General features: G+C 40.3%; 2 protein-coding genes across 2 annotated transcripts; both read right to left on the bottom strand.

Moving 5' to 3' along the window:
* Positions 1–173: 173 nt before the first annotated feature.
* On the bottom strand, positions 174–5,889 carry LOC134078125 (eIF5-mimic protein 2-A-like). The gene is made up of 12 exons (XM_062533810.1): positions 5,789–5,889; positions 4,546–4,619; positions 4,281–4,457; positions 4,080–4,174; positions 3,233–3,298; positions 3,003–3,138; positions 2,567–2,676; positions 2,274–2,444; positions 1,885–2,031; positions 1,186–1,324; positions 973–1,095; positions 174–847 (listed from the first exon to the last, which is right to left on the bottom strand). The coding sequence occupies exons 2-12, from the start codon at positions 4,607–4,609 to the stop codon at positions 816–818; spliced, it is 1,260 nt and encodes a 419-aa protein (XP_062389794.1). The 5' UTR covers positions 4,610–4,619; positions 5,789–5,889; the 3' UTR covers positions 174–815.
* Positions 5,890–12,691: 6,802 nt separating this feature from the next.
* LOC134078123 (trans-1,2-dihydrobenzene-1,2-diol dehydrogenase-like) lies at positions 12,692–20,193 on the bottom strand. The gene is made up of 8 exons (XM_062533808.1): positions 20,175–20,193; positions 19,288–19,383; positions 18,910–19,021; positions 16,582–16,745; positions 15,410–15,662; positions 13,720–13,844; positions 13,342–13,492; positions 12,692–13,144 (listed from the first exon to the last, which is right to left on the bottom strand). The coding sequence occupies exons 2-8, from the start codon at positions 19,375–19,377 to the stop codon at positions 13,059–13,061; spliced, it is 981 nt and encodes a 326-aa protein (XP_062389792.1). The 5' UTR covers positions 19,378–19,383; positions 20,175–20,193; the 3' UTR covers positions 12,692–13,058.
* Between the last annotated feature and the right edge of the window lie 550 nt (positions 20,194–20,743).

The following is a 20,743-nucleotide window of genomic DNA, read 5'->3' as shown; positions in this document are numbered from 1 at the left end:
AAACTATAAACAAACTAAGACACCTATAGAAGTAAAAAGCCTGGTCAGCAGTTTATATTCTAAGTAAATAATTTCAAAGTTTGGCTGGTAGCATGCGTGAGGATTAGTGAGCCTACATAATCGGGATGATGCATCTGAACAAGAACACAATTTCAGACCACTGACAGACCCTACACAATGTATTTCATGTTCTTTATTTTTAAAAAGTTAATTGATATCAAGGGTGGGGGGGGGATTTCTGAATCTTGAGGCTGGCACATTGATGAACATCATGTGACTGTCAAAGGCATTTCCACTGTGGTCAATTACAAAGATCAGTAATAAAAACCAGGAAACAAACCTGGGCATAATTTGGCCACAAGAACAGCAACAACCATAATAAATGCACCAATGGGTGATAAAAAAATTATTGGTCTTCCAAATAAAGTATGGCAAGGTGTTTAACAATTTAACTTCTATTTCTCCAAAACTAATAGAATGTAGAGAAGGGTTCCAATAAAATAAATAGAGGTCCGTGTTTTTAAAAAGTGTCAATTTGTCACCATATTTAAAAAGATAGTAAGCTGTGTTAGTGATGTCCACTATATGAAGTATAAACGTTTATTAGTTAAAGAGAAAGAAAAAGAAAAAAAGAAAACATGACCCAATGTTACAAAGCCCTTAATTTACATCTAGGACATTACAGTTTTGAGAATACAGGAGGTAGATATAAAAAAAAAAAAACTAAGGAAAACTAGAAATACACGCACTTATGCAACAAAACATTCTACAGCTTCTGATGCTACTTTATTTTAAAATATTTCAAGGCTTGTAGTTCAGTCTGCTTCCTCCTCCTCAGACTCGGTTTCTGTAAAATAGACACCCTGATTAGTACCATCATAATAGTGGCTACTACCCAAATAAAAATGGCCTTAAAAACCAAACAAACAAAAACATGTGTGCATGTGCAGCATACACATGGGCATTACTCACCTTCCTCTGCATTTTTCAGCCACTCCACAAATTTCTTCATCTGCTCGAGGAAAACGCTCTTCCCTTTGGCAACATGAGCCTCGCTGTACCATTTCAGAATGGCCTCCTCACTCAACACATCCGCTGTGAAACACCAAAACAGACACATTTAGTACCAATACACATGTTTGTTTGGAAATGCACAATCTGCATCACTTCTGGGAATGAACCTACCTTTGTAAAGCAGCACCACAATCTTCTGGAAGGCCTTCATGAAATGGATATTGTCATAGCAGTACTCCTGAATCTTATGCAGAAGAGTCAGCTCAGATAGGCCTTGGGAGGTGAAGGATTTCAGCAGTGGACTGTATTGCTATGGATGCAAGAGGTAAAAAAAACACACTTAAGAGGAAACACCTGACCCAATGGAAACAGTGTTCTAACTGGTTAGTAAAAATACTATTGTTGAAGTGTATAGGAGTGTAAGAAATGTGTATGTGTGTGCACACTCGACTACAGTATATTGCAGAACGTGTGCTGGATCTGCTCCAAGATGGTGAGTGGAGCTTCATAACCAGGGGTATGATGTGGCTCACCTCACAAAGCTTTCAGTGAGATTCTTTTTGATGTTTGGGCTAAACTTACTAGCTAGTTATAAATCCCAGCAGTTTCCCCCCACTGAAAACTCAACTCCTTGTGCAACATATAGACAATGGTGGGGAATGTAGACTATGTACAGTAAATTCCCGCATATAAGCCGCATTGTGTATAAGCCGCAGGACAGTGTTTTATGCAAGTTAAAAGAAACAAAACCTTATGAACACCATATTAACTGCCCCCCTGTATAAACCTCATAGCTGAAGAAATTTAGCAAAATCAATGTACAAGCCGCGGCTAATAGTCGGGAAATTACGGGTAGTGTGCCATTTTCACCTTCAAGTGTTTGATGGCTTGTTCAGTGACCAGCTCCTCCTTCTTGTTCCACTCCACACAGCTCATCACACAGGTCCAGATGATGCTGATCATGCTCTGCTCAGTTATGCTGGTCTTCTTTATCTCCTCCCGAATATAAGCAATGATCTGAGGAGAGGGAGAAGATTAGACATAGAAAACATTTTGTCTATTTCATCAGTGAGCGATACAGGGCCTTTTCAACCAACAACCCAACATATTTACCACAACACACTTTATATTTAGTTGCTCAATAACAAAATTGTGCCAACATGCTCTAAAAACACAAATAAGAATCCACACCCAGCATCAACTGTAAAGTATTCAGTCATTGTTTCAGCAGGCAATAGGGCTTGCTGGTGCATGCTCACCTCTCTGATTGGCTCGCCACGAGACATCTGCTCCTGTAGCTCCTTCTGCATTTCCTTGCGGGCCCCAATGCTCTGCTGGTTGCGAGCGAAGTCAGACAGCTCAGTCAGCCCGGCATCGTTGAAATACTTTGAAAAGTGCTCACAGCTCCGCTTGTTGGCTGGGAACAACTCCTGAAACAGAAAAAGCGTGTGAGAGTTGCCACCTCAACACTCCTGGTTGATAAACCGGCCATTACCCCAAAACAAGGCCAGCAGGAAGAATCTATCAGCAGTACAGTACAGTGGACACTCACCATCAGCCGATTGTCCATGCCAACCTTCCTCAGACTGCCAGCCACAACGTTGATGTCCCTCTCATTAATCCATGCTTTAAACAGTTTCACCGCAAAGGCCGCAGACACACCTGAAGAAAGGCATGGTGCAGGGCATTAGATGAATTAGAGCAAAGGAAAACCACTTATGCATGCAATTACAGGATTAGGAACAGAAAGGTGGAAACACACAATCCATAACTGGCAGTAATGACCTGTGGAACATAACGGATTCTGATGAGATACATCCACTCTAAAGTCAGATCTGTCGATATCTAGGATGCACACTAGCTCAGTTGGCTGTACATCAAGTCTTGCACTCAGGATAATCCAACAAGCAAGTTTTGACAGGAGTGACTATGTATGCAAGACCAGATCTACCAAGTGAGAACCACAACATATGAGAAGTACACCTTACCCTCTTTGACCAGGTTCTCATTGAAGAGGCTGCTTAAAATCAAAGCTGATATGTTCCCATTGGCCAAGAGAATGCCAGTCAGCATTGCAAGCTTGTTGCGCTCAGACTCTGTGAACCCCTTTAAAAACAGCAACAACTGCAAAGACATTAAAAAGGCCATTAGTAATCTATTGCTCACAACCTAAAAGGCAGCACTTTACTTGTTCACATGTGAAGTGAAATTCACCCACCTTCTTCATCTCCTCTTCGAACCCTTTCTCCAGGTACTTGTAACGCCGGATCAGCTTGTTAAAAACCTGAAACAAAAATGTGGACCACTATGAAAACAGCAGCTACGTTCACCAACATACATCCTGAAATCACCATAGTTGAGCCAAATAGAGCATCTAAGGCAGAGGTTCTTAACGCTTTTGGGCATAAGAATAAGCCAACGCATGGTTACTAATGACAAATGGCAGACATTAAGCTTGTATGCTCATTTCCCCCCTTATACCTACAGTGTGTTTATTAGCTGAGCACAAGGCATGTAAAGACATTCGCAAATTGTTAAAGGGGATTTCATTCTATTGCTCGACAAAGGAAAAGTGTGCTGCCAAAGTTGTTGTAGCCCTCAGAATGATTGTTAGACCTGATTGCTTAGTTTCTAGAGCATACAGGTGAAAGAACTGTATCTTGAACTGTAAAAAAAAACATATTTTAAAATGGTGCAGATCTCAATTACCTAAAATGTTTCAAATAGGAAGTTGTGTCACTGAAGCATTTAAAATCCCCCTCTAGCATATCTCATATGCCTGTGCAATTACACACTGGGGTCTAAAATCTATGGCACACTGAGAACCACTGCTCTAAATATCCAAGTATCCAACAAACTCAAAATTAAGGTTAGGATATAATCTCTTTACAACGTTCCAGTTCATCTTAACTGTTCAAATCAAATTGGGATTTGCATACCACTTTACTTCACAAGAGCAGCATTGCGACACTCCGACTTATTCATAACCAAAAGTTCTAGATCGTAACCTACATCAATGTGAAATGTAAGTTGTAAGGAAAGTGTTAAGACATTCAGTCACAAACCTGGGCATAGGCTTGCATGGTCTCCAGGTCTTCTTGTGCAGTAAAGACACAGAATTCCGTGCGAGTCATGTCATCGGACAAGGTTCCTCCTGGGGCTAGAAAGGAGAAATGAGTGATTACAAAGTGACCATCTCACACTGAATTTTGTAAACGACAATCAGCAAAAACATATACATGCTATAGAAAATAAAATGGACTCACCCAGCATTCCGCCAGCCACCAGGATGTCAAAGAGTGTCTCGGCATAACGACGGTAGTCGAGCTTGGCACCAGAGGCATCAAGGAATTTTGCAACAGCTTCCAAATCAGTGCCAGATTGATTTAGGCCTTGTACAATGCTTTCCTGAAACTGGGTAGGGTCAAATCTCTCCTTTTCATCTGAGAAACATGAAATAAAAACACTTTAGGTAGAATCACTGGCAATTTGTTCAGGTTCACCCACAACTCTTAAATTTAAGTCACATACCTCTTTTCCTAGTTTTAAAACGCTGGCCGGTAAGCGTTGGCTTCTGCTGCTTTTGATTATTCATAAAAGACGCCCTAAGAGGTCAAACAAAAGAAAGAAATGGAGGAAAACGTGAGGTTATGCTTTGTATTACGGGGTGCATTAAAAACACTGACGCAACTCGGCCACCTCTATGACATAGCCAAGATGTAGCAACCTCGACATAATCATCGAATTGTTTAAAGTACGCGAGCAAAAGCCTTGTAGTAACATTTATTATGACTCCAGAAAAAACAGGGTAGTCAAACGACTGTTTGACATCCGGTAGTTCATGTCCATGTTTGGTAGGCAATTTTTGCCACGCTAACCTAGCGACAGGAAAGAGCAATCCATCCTAGCCAAGTGTTTAAAAAGTAACAAAGACCGATCTGCGGCTATCTAGACCGTCTGACATTTCACAGCAAACGCTAAAGCCTTTCGATAGAGAATTGAAATGTCTGAACTTAAATGAACTGCCTGGCAACTAACACCAAGTTAAACTCTTTTAACTTAACTTTCCGTCAATTATGTATAGCATTAACTCTATGGCTCGTGGCAATAGATCACAAACGGAGTTAACATGTTAGCCATGTAACACTTCAGTTACTGCTACAATGTTTGAAGCTTACGTTAAAAGTTAATGCAAGCTAACCGCATGTAACTCCTTCAGTTCAATACTAAGAAACAAAGGACCCTAAATTATAGACATAAATAGCAACTAACTGTGGCCGTTTCGAATTCATGATACACTGTAAATGACACAAGCAAACTTTGGGCCTGCTTTGGTCGTTAATAAGAGCAGTAATTTACCTAGCACGCTAGCTTAAGGCGTCTATCAGCGATTACGTGAACGTTAGAGACTTAACGTTGCATGTGGCTATGTCGGCCATAACGTTATCAGTCCGAATTGCAAATACACGACCTCCTAACAAACAGACAATTAAAGCAGTAGGGAGGAACTATTAGTCCATCTACTGCTGTCGGTCTTACATTGATTTAACTACAACACTACCAGAGGCTAACTTTGCTCAGCTAGCTAGACGTAGTTGAAGAATTGTAGCGGCTAACGCTACTAAGCTAGCTGCACGTTGTCCAACTGCGACACGGTAAAGTTAGCTGTAAGCTATGTACATTTTCAAAAATAATGCTACCAAACAGTTTGCCTCTCTCGTGTCATTGACTGGCAGTGACAATAATATCGAAAAACAATACACACAAGACTTACCGAATTGAAAGTGCAGATCAAAAACCGTTGTGAACCACGAAAGATTGAAGGAGCAAACTGAATCACTTCCTTGTACTATCGCCCAAATATAAAGCAGACACAACCAGTTGTATGCGCCGCCACCAGGCTCTTAAAGTTCGGGTCATTACATTTAAGGAGGTGGATTAAAGAAAATACTTGAAATACTAAGTAAAAAAATCAGCGTGTTTAAGTTGTGTTTTGACTTATTTCAAATATACAGGAGCAAGGCATTACGTTTCTGTAGTTTCATACGAAAGCAATATGAAATATCTTGAAAAATACATCGAATTTAATCAATGGACTCCCCATTGAGTATTTGGTGTAGTCCCAACTCTCTCTGACGTCAACACGTTATAAACGTCAGATCCACTATTCTCATCAATGGTTGTTTGACTGCTGTAGCCTAGTATCACAGAAACTTAAAGAGGAAAGAAACTAAGGCCTTGTTTTGTTGCCCCTTTTTCGGATGTAAGTTTTCCTCCATATACTTCATTTTTAGTACTCAAGTGAAGTATATGAAATTACATGTTAAAAGCCATGGATGATGATGGTGTTGGTGATGATATAGTGGTGATTTGGCAGGTTGGGATTTGGCAGACCAAAGGGACTTACAAATAAACAATACAATACTTAACAGTGAACAGTTTCAAAAAGATGGTAAGATTAGCCTACATTAAGGAGAATATCAATAATAAACAATAATGTCAATGCAATCAATAGCCTAATGATAGGCTAATAAACAATGGAAATAAATAAATCCTACTATGCCATAATATGCAAACCATAATAACTCATATAAAATGCTTAATTAACTAAGAGCATGAATGAATATGCCATTTGACACCTCTTGAAATACCCAAACTAGGCCTATCACAGAGAGCACTGGGCAACTCATTCCACCAATAAGGAACCACTGAGGAAGAGTCTTAAATTTGACCTAGCATTTATGGCTGATTGACACGATGCTCATCAGAAGACAGCAGTTGACAGTTTAGGATGTACATCATAGAATTGAGAAGTGTCCTAGTGTCCTGGATGCAGTAGGTGTCAAATAAAACAGGGTGAGAGATTTGAATTTTATTCTGGCAGGGAGCTGACGGAGAGAGAGAGAGAGGAGTTTCCTCTTTGGCTGATGGAAGACCAGTGGTGCTGCAGAATTCTGAATCAGTTGTAACAATATTAGGCCTAGGCTACTACACCAGCAGGCAGGCCAGCTAACAGCAAATTGCAATATCTAGTTGGGAGAAAACCTGTAAAGGATGTTGTGTGGAATCTTGTGTCAGATAAGATCTGATCTTCCTAATGTTGCAAAGGACAAACCGACATGATTTTGCAGTTGTCGTACATGCTCAGAAAAGTTAAATCAGTCATCAATTATGACGTCCAAGTTACGTACCGATCTAGCTGGGGTCAGTGAAGATGAGTCAAGCTTGATGTTAATCTGTTGGGGAACAGCGGTTTTAGCTGGAGACTCCAAAAGATCTGTTTTTGAGAGATTAAGCTGAAAGTGCCGATCTTTCATCCAAACTGAAATATCCTTAAGGCACACATCCAATGGGAAACGCTAGAGTCCTCAGGTGGGAAGACAGGATAAAGTTGAGTATCATCCGCATAGCAGTGATAGTGAAGGAGCGGATGGTTTCACCTAAGGAAATGGAGTAAATATAGAACAATAGGGGCCGTAATACTAACACCTGAGGCACACCTGTGGTGAGGTCATGAGACTTGATACTTGTCCCTGCCAGACACTCTGAAAGAAACCAGCCAAGAGCTTTCCTAGAAATCCTGAGTTCAGATAGTGTAGAAAGAAGAATGTCATGATTTTACAATATCAAAGGCTGCAGATAAGTCTAGTAAAATTAATACTGATGTCTCAGTGAGGACCTAGCTACTGTCAATGCTTCAGTCAGACAGATGAGCAGTTTCAATAGAATGAGTCTTCAAACGACACTGCGTCAGGCCTAATATTACAGCCGGGACCTGTTTCTGTAACATATCAACACATACGGTATGTCATATGTCTGACTATCACAGATAGAGTTTGATGAAGAAGAAGATGATGATGATATTAATGGTGGTGATTATTATTATTTGTGGCAATAGAAAGCCGTGACTATTTTCTGTAACTTATAGCAATATAGCACAGGGCAAAGGTCAAGGAAAAGCCCAGTCATAGTTCTCATTTACAACCTAATCCCTTCCTTTTGTGCCACCTTGGTTGCAGTCATTTATTGTTTTGAGGTTAATTCTTTGGAGTCACTGTGGAGACTTTGCCTGCTATTTTCCCTTACACATTACAACGGGCCTATTGGAATCGATTCCCTTGCGCCCTCATTTGCTGCTCCCCATTATAGTTTATTTGTTCATAGTTCATAGGTCCATTGTAGGGTACTCATCATTTGTTCCCCGATTTGTCTTTTAATCCATCTCCCTTATTCTTTTTTGGGTGCCCACTCCCGTGAGTAACTGACTCAACTCAGCTGCCTTGTGAGGGTGAGTTTTACTTCCCAGGAGTAAAAAGATAGCCTAGTCGCTGGCATCGTTTTTTCCTCTTACAACCACATTGTCCTTTGCATTTGGAATGTATTGGCCGTTCTCCTTGATCATATTTTGTTTCAACTGATATGCATAAGGCTTTGCCCCTATTAACGTTTTATCGATAGTTTGATCATCCAATATGCTTGAATGTTCTTTTGTGCTATCTGATTGTGTATCTCTCCCTCTCATGCAATTTGGCCATAGAAAACTCAGAATTAATCATGGTCATGAAACAATTGTTAGGTTTTTAAATCTTTAATTAGTACATTCTGAATATGTTGTGACTCGTTGATATTGTGGTGAAATGGTTTATGGCAATATGCTTGGAGAGAAACGATCATGTTGCCTAATTTGTGTAGGATTGGTTCAGACAAATCAATGACAGGAATATGATGTAATGGTATGAGTCACCACCAATGCTCTCATGCTCTCACATTTTTAATGTGATTATTCAAATAACTTGTGTAGATTCCTTCTTAACAATAAATCAATCTGTTTGTTAGTATTGAATCTGTTATTGTTTAAGCTAAGCCCACGGTTTTCTATACATCTAGTGGCCAAAGAGTTTTCACGGCGTGAGTGGAATGTGATTCTTCAGTGTCACGTCTCCAAATAAATGCCTGTTTAAGAACTATGTCCTGTTATGTCGTTGTGGTAAAAGCTATTGTATTGCATTACTCATTAAGATAGCAAAGCTTATAGATAACTGAAATCTTTTGAGCAGAATGAATTTAAGCTTCTCTCCAGCTTGTTTAGTGGTGCATTTACATAGTGACGTGAAACGTTACTTCACACCCAACGATGAGCTGTTCCCACTTGTCAAGATTGCGTAGGTGGTTCAGATTTTGCCTACAGCATGAGGGTTACATAATTGTCTTAAGGTTAAAAAAAAAAGGTTATCACAAATGCTTCTCTGCAGTGCCAGGATTTAACCCCTATATTAAGGTAGGTATTGAGCATTTCACAATCACATGTGTGACATCTGACTCTCATAAAATGTGTCCTGAGAGAAGTATTCTCACCCACGGACTGCCATACTCATGGCAACCCCAATACTGACTGACATTCTCATGGCAATAATCCTGTCTCCTGTACTTGGTCATGATTAAGAGTGCATTCATGTCATAGCACATAATGAGTCAAGTCACGAATTGTGAGTAAAATCATGAGTCACTGAATTGACTTGACTTGACTGGATTTTCACTCTAAATAAATAGACACTATGGGTAGTCCTGAGAAAGATTTGTATGTGCTTCATTTAGCGGAGAATATCTCAACTGATCTAGACTAATATGACCCCATTGAACAACATGGGATGTGTGCCAAAATCTCTATCCGGGACGAAAGTCCTGAAAATGACCACAATAGGTGACACAATATATCACACTATTATTACACTAGAGGTGAATGGGACTTTTTTTCCCCTTTATAGATATCCTCATAAACTTCTACCAGATTAATGTTCATATTAAGAGAAATACTTTTTGTATTACATTTTGTCAATTTTTTTTTTTTACATATGCAAATGAGGCAATATCTCATTAAATATGCGTTCATAGGCTACTGTACACTCTTGAAGCAACAGCTTTTCTGAGGTGATCGCAATGTTTATCTGACCATGTGGTGTAAGAATTCTGGTTTGATATTTGGAGGTCTAACAGCAAAGCTGAAGAGTTTCGATACGCATAAGCGTTTACTCAATACAGCCAATCAAAATTGACTGTGAAGCCGGCAAACAGGAAGTGAGCTCATGTTCCAGCCTCGAGAGGCCAAAAGAGGAAAGGGCAGGTTCTGCAGCCCTGCAAGAACCCCTCCGCCTCCGAAAACTATAGACATGTCAATTTATGTCTTACCCAGGCCTGCTGATGTGACACCAAAAGGGTCACAAGACTTGCTGTTGTCACGAGCAGGCCTGGGTAGGAGGCTGTTGACGGTGTCAGAGGACAACAACCATTCTTGTTTACTGTTTACTTACAATAACAATTTATGTAATTTCCCTTGACAGTGCCACTCAATCTGCTCCTCATCAGCCTTTTATAACTTTTGTTTTATTATGTGTCCCTGGTGGAGAAGGAGTTCTCCAAAGTGCAACCGTTGGAAGGCCGGTGGATGTTCTACAAGGCTACAGGTACTGATCCCAATAGTCTGATATGTGATTCTGTGTTTCTGATTTAGGAGGCAGTGGCCAAAGAAAATTGATGGTGGTTAGGTACCCTCCAGGCCAAGGGGACCTGCCTGAGAAGTGTCCGAAGCCGTCGAACGCTTTTCGCTGCGCTCCCCTTTGTTCGTTTCTAGAACCTGCCACTTGCCCAGCCTATATAATTAAATAAATAGGGAAATTCTCTCTGCCCAGGGTGAACCTAGGGACTTAGTCTATGGAGCGAATTTCCCCCCCTGGGTTCACCATGGGCAGAAAGACACATTTTCTCTCCTCAGGCCAAGTCCCTTATTTATTTAATTATATAGCCTCATATGTTCAGTTCTCTCATCCTTATGATTGAACAAGTATGAATGAGATGCACGTAAATGAAATTTATGGTGTTAAAAAATACTGCAGGTATAAAAATGGTTAGTTTAATAAATGGATAAAAGTAAAAAAAAATGGTCTTTGTTAAATCTTTTCAAAATATAGTGTATAATGACATGAAAACAAGCAATAGTTAAAGGTAGTATATCATTGGTACTTAAAAATAGCTTTAAAATGTGTTCTTCAATTTTGGCTGGTAAAAAATCTGCTTGGCCGGTAACTTTTTCCAGTTACCAGCCACATTGGCTGGTAAGCACTGGCCTATAAGCCGCAGGTGTTGGATCGTAACCTATAATATACATAGGTTGAGAAGCCCCCCTAGTGGTCGTTAGCTGTAAAAACACACAGATTAGCCGCACTGTTGTATAAACTGCAGGGTTCAAAGCATGGGAAAAAAGCCGCGGCTTATAGTCCGGAAATTACGGGTACATTGTTCTCGACAAGTACACCATCCCATGCATGTCAGCCAGTGCAGTTGGCGCCTTTGATGAACTGTTCAAGAGTCATTTTGTGTTCGGTACGTCCTACAACAAAGTACTTCACAATATGTACACCTTTACCCAAACAACAATCTGCGAAATAGACATCGGCCAAGTAAAGGAAACACCTAGGGTAGCAGAACTAAGGGCAAGGTTACTCAACTGAGGAACAATACAAAAAAGATGTTGTGCTATGTTTGTGGCTCTGCTTTTGACAACTCAAATATCCTGATTAGGCACCTTAAATTGGCCCATGGTTTGTGCTCTGACAGAAAGTTACGTTAATTTCCTTGGTCTATTGAAACTCTCAGTTTGAGTGACAATGTGAGAATTAGCAGGTGGTGGTTGCTGTGGCCTGAGCTAGTGAAGAAGAAAGACATTTAAAGACATTTAAAAGTAACCTCCATTACTTGCGCTTGAATTTCATGGACAGCTTCTTCCATTATATTGACAAATGAATTTACAACACATTGACCCACACCTGCCGTCTGGACTGTAACTGAGCCACAGCAGACCCACATAAATCAAAAGCGGACTGCTTTGTAAAAGTCACAGGAACTTGTACTAGGCCTAGGGCATGTAGCCAAATCAGTTGGCTGATCATCATCAGAATACAACACCCCTGTACACTGTACCCCTGTTGCTCCTGGGTGTCCCTTGGTGCTCCCCAACCCCTGTATGTATGTATGTATGTATGCATTTATTTATTTATTTATTTATAAATGTATTTCTGTAGTTGAAGGGAGAGCAGGGAAAGGAAATTCAGCTTAACAAATGCTGTGTTTTTCAATAGCGTTAACAAATAAATAATATTAAAAACAATGAACGCAGTCAAGGGCCGCACGCCGGACTTCCGGCATGGTGCCGGAAAACTTTAATCCCTGCTATCATCACCGGGAAATGGTAAAGACGGAAACTAGATTTGACTAGAAAGATGGTAAATTGTTCACTTCAGACCAGGCTAAATGCATTAGCAGAGCTGATGTGAGGCGGGGGCTATTATAATCACAGCTGTACAAAATATACTGTATAAATATGCACCCAAAGGTGAGTGTACTGTAAATCATACCTTCCAGGTGATCAACTCTGGTCACTGCACAAAGTACAATGAAGCATAAGCAAGGTATTTGTTTTTCATTAGGCAATATCACGCTAAATGCTGCTGTGTCCTGTTTTGGTGTATAAATCATGTTATCGAACTAGCGATTACATTTGAGAAAGACCGGTATTATTTTCACTGTTCATCATAACATATAATATTACTATTACTATATAATAATATTACTTTTAAAACAAGCACACAGTTTAAAGAAAACAAGAGCACATTAAGTAGAATGCTTCATATGGTAAAATTATTTAATAAAACGAGTGCATAATTAGGTAGAACAAGCATATGACCTGTGCACAATGTGCACATGATTTAGTAAAACAAGTGCACAACTTAATGAAACGAGTGCACTTTCTCTCCATATACAAAAAGAATCCCCAAACTCTCAGACTTTGTACAGATCACTTTCAATACATTTACACGTTTCAGAATATTTGACAGTTGAACACAATTACGATGAATTGAACCATCATCATCAAACATGATAATATTTACCAGGAATACTCTATGAACATGAACTAGAGCACAGAGGAAAAACATACATTGTAGTGTAGTGTGAGGTGTGTTTTGTTGGCCTTTATTCCATTGGTCAGTCAGTCATGTCACTTCTCTTCTGGCCTCATCCATCACCTCTGCCAGAAGGCTGGAGTCTGACCACGACATCACAGGGCACTCCTTTAAGCCTGAGGGACAGGAAAACGGACACGTTTTACACTACACTTTTCATCCATTAGCTAACCACAAACACCAACAACTGTGCCTTGATCAAGGCTCTTTGATTAATGTCCTGGTCTGCACTTAACTGTAACATGTATGGTAGTTTTTTCATGTCTGAATAATTGCTTCTCTCTAAATCAACTTCCTCATATTGTAGCTTTACCTTGAAGCAGACACTGGCGCACTTCCTGGGCCTCATAGCACAGACCAGTGCTGTTGATGAAGTTCAGAGGCATTGAGGGCTCAGGGAGTGGATGCTTGCTCACCTCCCCATTTACCTCCAGTGTGGTTGGGCACCACATGTGGTCTGGCACCTGGGGAAGGTTGAATGTCTTCATAAGTGTACATTTTCATTTGAAATTGAGTGTACAAAAATAAAATTCACATACTATAGGCCACATACTGTAGACAGGAATGAACAAAACATCTAATTCTCTGACAAAACATTTTCTGGTCCACATTCTATATTTCAACATTGTATTTCTAAGCATGTTAGGTATGCACCAGAGTTATCAGAGCTAGGACAAGGACGAGATCATACTTTGATGGTACCCTTAGACCCAACGATTACAGCATCGTTGGTCAGCATCATTGTAATGGAGCAAGTACACACAGCCATCCTGTTTCCAGAAAACTTCAGAACTATCACCATGGTTCCATCAACTCCTAAAAGACAAAACAATGAGTCATTGAACTCTGAAGGAGAGACAAAGCGGATGTCTATGCAGTGCACCCCCAAACTGAAGACAATCGACGATGAGCCTACAGTTTTATCTTACCACAATATTTTCATATATTTGAAAGGCAAGTGTAATTTTGATGATCTCATTTCACAATGCATTAGAGACAGAAGAGGAGAAGAAGAACTGCTGGAAAGTCAGTGATGAGCAATTATGTGGAGCTGTTTGATTTTTAAATTTTTGCCATTGCACACTTCCAAATGATGCTTGCCCTCTAGGCCAGTCAATCTAGCGTTTGACCCATAACTAATTGCAATAGTAATCATTCAAAGTTTTTTGTGATCCCTAGGTATATCTAATTAACATATAAAAAATCTACCCATTTATATTTAGTGGAACATACTTTTTTTCAAGGTCAAAGGTAGCAATTTCCAATGCATTTTTCCATTGGGATTTACTACTGGTGAAATGGGTAAAATTTTAAACTATAGATATCAAATTGAAACTTTCACAGTTGTTTACTCACATTAAGGCAAAGATTTTTTTTGTATTGCAAGTTTTCTGAAATGTGATGTTTAGATATGCAAATGAGACCAGTTTTACCTAAATATGCAATAATTTGCATATATTTCTAGAAAACTAAATCTGAACAATAGGTACAGTCAGCTTCAAAATAATTGCTGCAATTTGCTTCTATATTGGATACCAAAAGCCTATGCAAAGGGAATATTAGATATTACTTCATATCACCTCAGAAATGAGGAAATCAAGTCAAGTCAAAATCAATGCGTTTCAATGGAAGTACATTAGAACAAATGATTGTCAATGATATGGTATGATGGAAGTATCTCAGTGCATGCCAACTCACTTGATATGTTTATGTCTAAAGGTCAATATCTTCTTTATGTGACTTGGCATGCATTGAGATACTTTCATCATACCATATCATTGACAATCATTTGTTCTATAATGTACTTCCATTGAAACGCATTGATTTTGACTTGACTTGATTTCCTCATTTCTGAGGTGAAATGAAGTAATATCTAATATTCCCTTTGCATAGGCTTTTGGTATCCAATATAGAAGCAAAATGCAGCAATTATTTTGAAGCTGACTGTACCTATTGTTCAGATTTAGTTTTCTAGAAATATATGCAAATTATTGCATATTTAGGTAAAACTGGTCTCATTTGCATATCTAAACATCACATTTCAGAAAACTTGCAATACAAAAAATATTTGCCTTAATGTGAGTAAACAACTGTGACATTTTCAATTTGATATCTATAGTTTAAAATTTTACCCATTTCACCTGTAGTAAATCCCAATGGCAAAATGCATTGGAAATTGCTACCTTTGACCTTGAATAAAAGCATGTTCCACTAAATATAAATGGGTAGATTTTTAATATGTGATGCAGGAGGGTTTAAGGATCAATAAAAAGTATGAACCATTACTATTGCAATTAGTTACAGGTTTGGCCCTTTTTTGAGCTAGATTGACTGGCCTACTCACCACGTCCTATGGTACACATCTGCTTGCTATGCAGTACCTGTATCTAGATTGAAGCCACTCGCATGCACAGACTCTGGCTTCTCCCCATTGAACACCATGAAGACAAACTGCAGGCAGTAGACCCCCAGATCCAGGACAGCCCCTCCACCCAGGTCTCTCTCTGCCAGGCGAGGGATGTGTGTGAGGGGAGCGCCCAGGTCAGCCCGCACCAGCTGCACCTCCCCCACCTCCCCCTGGGCCAGACGCCGACGGATCTCCACCGACACAGGAAAGAACCGCGTCCACAGGGCCTGTCGAAGGGAAAGCTATGTTCTGTTATGCCGTTAACGCAGACTTGGCGCATACTTCCTTCAGTGTATTTGCACTTAGTCTGTAGAAGGGGAAAGTAATACATTGGCATATGTGGTTTTGCATCATTTAACTAAAAAAGTATGTCCTAAATATACTGTACCTAGAGTCCTTTGAGAACAACTGTGACAGTAGCTGGACAAAGAGCCAAACTGAAAGTAATACACCACAAGCTGCCATGAGGCTGACGTCACTGATGTCAGTTTTCAAGTACTCAAAAGAGCTGAACACAGTCAAAGAAAATAGCATAAACGACCACAGTCTCACTTGGTTTGCAGTCTGATGCTCTAGTCTCTAAAGGGGAATGACAAAAGTCTTATCTACAAAAAAACTAGTTTCTCATTAGATACTGTACTGTTCAAAGGCCTTGGTGGTGAAATGTGTAAACCACAGGAGAATATGGGAACGTATAAGTTTCATCTCAAAAGAAAGTCACAACTGCCAGCCAAACAGTGTGGAATCTGTGCCCAATGTTCCCGACAGCAGTTTGTTCAGTTTGTCAAGCACTATGATTTTCAACTGCGTATGAACTATGAACCTCAACCCTTCCTGCAGGCCGAATACCAATGTTGAAATGTTGCTGTTTGAATCAGCACTGTGGAGATGAGTTATGGAAACAGCTGCAGCTTACCTATTTCTTAGAAACCAAATACAGAATGTAACAATGTAAAAGGCCTATAAGGCACAAGGTGCCGGTTTGAAAACACAAAAACTCTACCAGGGAAACATATTACATATTATAAACATATTAGCGTAATATACATAAAACATCTGGAAGCATGTAAAGGCAATACAAAAAAGAATGATTCATAAATTGTAACACACATTTGATAAAAATGATGTCAACTGTTTGTAACTCACTTCCATCATGAACACATTGTTCCTCTTGGCTGTGGAGATCAACTCTGATGCCTCTCCTGCGTTCATAGCCAGAGGCTTCTCAATCAGAACGTTCTTGTGGGCGTTCATGAAGAGCCTGCCAGCACTCAAGTGGTGAGGATGGATAGTGCCCACATAGACTACATCTGCATTGAAAAGAGCATGCATAATTGAGTGACCTTTGAAAATAGCTAGTCTAGTTGTCTATGCTTAGGCCTACAATACATCTTAAGACACAGCAAACTACACTGCTAGTCAGGTTAGTTTTACCTAGCTACAATTTGTTCTAGCCAAAGTTTGGTTATGTTTCCTGCTTCACTCTTCATTCTCATTCACTCATCGGGTGTTTCTCAAAGTCAAGGATTGATGCTTCCAAGACACTTTTTTAAGCAAGTACTGAGTCCTTCGTTTTGAGCATTTCTGAGAATTTTGGAGGATGCATCGATGGATCCTCGGCGTGAAGAAATAACCCACAATCCTTTGCGTATGGACGATTAGAAATGTTCTGACGGAGGGAGAGGGAGATGGAAAGTAGATGCAAGGAAGCAGTGCGTGTTAATGTAGGCTAAATACGATTTCTCAAGTGTTTTGTTAATGCCATCATATACTTGTGTGGTGTTTTTCAGATTATACTGTATGTGATGTTTTAGTCAGAATTCAGAGGATGCATTCATGGATCATAAGCTTTAACATTGGGCCTACAGCCTTTGATCTTAGTGTGGTTCATAGGCTTTAACATTGGGCATACTGCATATGTTCTCATGTGTTCCTGTGTCTGCCATTTTTCTGCAAACACCAGCATCAGCATTGGCATCTATTTGTGCTGAATGCGCTTTCTTCTAGACTAACTTGACTGATCATCTAAACAAACCAAAGAACGATATGGGATGAAACGCCATATTAGGGCTGATCCTCATGGTCAAGGGAGAGGGGGTGTCATCAGCTGGCGGGGTCAAGAAAGGGACAATGTGAGGCACACTGTCCTAGGCATCAGACAACTCGCCACACACCCAATTCGGACCACTTTGCGACAATCATCCATAATAGAGTTGCCAAGAGAGAATCTATATCATCCCACTGACATATCAAAGCGGGGAAACACAAAAACTCAAATTCCTAGGAAAATTGTATAAACTTTACTATACGCTGATTGGCTAAAAGAATATGGGATGATGCGAGCGGGGACTCCAAGAAATGTGTTTCAGGTATATAAGAATTAGACCCCCGCCATCTCAGGTAGGACGTTCATCGGGTACCCCAGCGGACGACACCTCACTTTCCCTCTATTGTCTTGACTGTCAGCCTGAAACTTTGTTTTCGCTGTACTATCATTGCAATATTGGGAATAAAGATCAACAGTCTACAGAAGTCTCCTGTCTGCATTGTCTCCTACGGACACTTTGTTCCAGAGTGCTATTTAGTATATAGTTTAGTTAAGTGTTAATTAGTGAAAATTAGTATTAATTAGTGATAATTGGATTCGCATAGTGGAACAGTTTTCCACTACACTTGCTCAGGCATTTATAGCCTATTGTGCATATTCATCATAAATGCATATTTCAATGTGCATGAATAAGTTGTGATAGACTTCTGTTATTAATTTATCTCTGAACTTTGCCCAATGCGAACTTTGTACAAGTAACAAAGGCTACCGTTGCCGTTGCCAATTAGCCTACCGGTAGGCCTATAACTTTCCATTGACACCAACATAATTATAAACTACGGATTGTGATATGTGAAGACCAAATCCAATGTGGAAATACTGTAGGCTACTCAAAAAAGTTTATTTAGAGGAAAGTGCAGCTGCACCGTTGTCGGAACTCCTATAAAAGCAGCACAATTTCCACGGTTCAAATCGAAGTGTGCAGCCGGAACCGGCGTGCACTTCCACACTCGCTACGCTGTTCCATTGTGATCTTGACGGCTGGGGAGGGTACTGGGAAGGTGTGAAGCCTTGTCTCTTTAACACCCGACTCGAAAGAAAGCATTCTATCAAGGATGCGCTCTTGACTTTGAGAAACACCCATAGTCCATCTGCCTGTGATTGGATTTCACCTTGCAGCTCTGGCTGGAAACCTGCACATGTATCTTTCCTACTTCCCTTCCACTTTTGCTGGAACCAGTCACATACTGACTTATCCATCAGGCACACCTGAATCGTTGATATGATTGGTTGGAGGACTATCCCATCATAATTTACCCACTGGTCTCGCCTCTTGAGCAGTAGAGATACAGCGCAGACTCCCCAGACCATTATTCAACCTCAAAAGATTAGCTATGGTGATAGCCAGCCTATGGCAATTCACTCACCAATCTCTGAATCGTTGGCTAGCTCTTCATAACTTCCGTAGGCTCGTGAGATGCCATGCTTCGTTGCAAATGCCTGAGCGTGCATCAGGTCTCGAGCAGCTACAGCAACCACCTTGAAGTTCATCATAATAAAAACATTATCAAATTGTTGTCGTGAGAGGGTCGGTTATAATTCCATACTGAATGACAATCTTATCCAAATAAGCATCTAGCTCTTTTTGTTTGGTCGGCAAAGACTACTACACGACTACCAAATCACTTGTTGCAGCGGCGCATGAAAAAAAATCGCCCCCTCCATGACATTTCATTATGGAACATTATGAAACATTATGGCGCTCTTGACACAAAAGCCAAGAATGCGTTAAGAATGAAACGTACCTGGTGTTCGGCTGAAGGCAAGGTCCTTAATGCCACTGTGAAGTCATGACTGATCTTCCCAGCGCTGCAGATGCCCCAACGGGTGGCCATTTCCGACTAGACGAAAATGCACGTGTGTGGCGTTGTTGTGTAAGTTTAGAGTAGTTGAGCAAAAGCCAACACATGCACTAACTACACTATTTTATGCAATCGCCGCTAGGTGGGGACAAATACACATGGGGGAAAAAATGCATAGATGCAATATTTCATCTACAGATGGCGCTATAGCACGCTCATGTTTTTAATCAAGCTTAATCTTTGAAGACCAAGTGTGTAGACAAGTTACTTATTCAAAATTCTGATGCTCATGGCTACTTTTAGGAACGTCTTAATAATAAACGTAACTACTAGAACCAAGGTCAAATGTGGAGTAGGCCTAGGCTACTTCTAAAAACAAGGGCTTTCATTTGCTAAAGAGTGCATATGCCTATCAGCTTTCATAACCCTCCTTACAAAATAGCTTAATTGAACAAATTCAAGGACAGGACAACCACAAAAATGTATATTTCTATCAAATAGAAACTTATCTTCAAAACACAGGATTGTCAGAAGGGTGGATTATCTCATTAATAAATTGTTGTAACTATATTTATCTGATATGGTTGTCTAAATGGAGTTTACAGAGGAAGCCTAAGGCTAGAGTTCTATCAAGGAAACCATCATCACCAGTATCAATCACAGAATGGAATCGGCCTTTGAATGACAATATGTTACAGGCCAAACTTGTAACCTTGCCTATATCAAGAGACCACCGCACTTCTGTTTTTAAGAAGGTGAGTAATTATGAAGAGAAACCTGTTGTTTTTCGGTCAGACACAATTTCCTTCAGGGTGTTTTAGTCCACTCACATGTTTAAATGGCCGAGGCCGAGCCCGCTTCGCCCTCGCCACTCCCCTGTAGGCAGTCGCTCAGTGGGAGCTTAGGGACCCACCCTGCTTTCCCAGCCTGCAGGATGGTGGGAACTAGGCACAGGCTGGGCTGTAATTGGGTGCTATTTTTAACTTGACGCACACAATCTGTCAAGGGCTGCTCCCCGGGGGCCTGCCGCCAACAGCCTCCTCTAGCCGCGGAATTTAACCCCGGACAACTCTCCAGATGTGATAGAAAACATCTGGACGAGGCTGCCACAGGCCCTGCTCCTTCACCATCTTCCTCCATCTTTGAATTAGTGTTGAGAATGACCAATTGCACAAACTTCAAGGAAATGGGCAGAAGCACTGTCCATTGCCTGACCTTCAGACAATCATACTGTCCATTCAGACATTATCCATTAGCCTACCAGATGATATTCTTTGCTACACATACAGACATACCTCACAATTAAACATCTGCCCATTTCTATCTGCATATTCAAGCAGTTGCCGGACCAAAGAACACTTTGTGTACTTACAATACTTTAAGACTGAACAAAAACACA

This window comes from Sardina pilchardus, chromosome 4, assembly GCF_963854185.1.
Source record: "Sardina pilchardus chromosome 4, fSarPil1.1, whole genome shotgun sequence".
NCBI lineage: Eukaryota > Metazoa > Chordata > Actinopteri > Clupeiformes > Clupeidae > Sardina > Sardina pilchardus.
Note: the sequence above shows the minus strand (reverse complement) of the source record. Positions and strands in the feature narration are given on the sequence as shown.

Excerpts from the sequence above, each read along its gene's own strand:
- LOC134078125 (XM_062533810.1), bottom strand. The coding sequence starts at position 4,609 with ATGAATAATCAAAAGCAGCAGAAGCCAACGCTTACCGGCCAGCGTTTT. Across the intron at positions 3,299-4,079 it reads CCATGCAAGCCTATGCCCAG|GTTTTTAACAAGCTGATCCG; the intron begins GTTTGTGACTGA and ends TTTTTGTTTCAG. Across the intron at positions 848-972 it reads GCTGAAAAATGCAGAGGAAG|AAACCGAGTCTGAGGAGGAG; the intron begins GTGAGTAATGCC and ends TCTATTTTACAG.
- LOC134078123 (XM_062533808.1), bottom strand. The coding sequence starts at position 19,377 with ATGGCCACCCGTTGGGGCATCTGCAGCGCTGGGAAGATCAGTCATGAC. Across the intron at positions 16,746-18,909 it reads AGCCAACGATTCAGAGATTG|ATGTAGTCTATGTGGGCACT; the intron begins GTGAGTGAATTG and ends TTTTCAATGCAG. Across the intron at positions 13,845-15,409 it reads TGGCTTCAATCTAGATACAG|GAGTTGATGGAACCATGGTG; the intron begins GTACTGCATAGC and ends TTTGTCTTTTAG.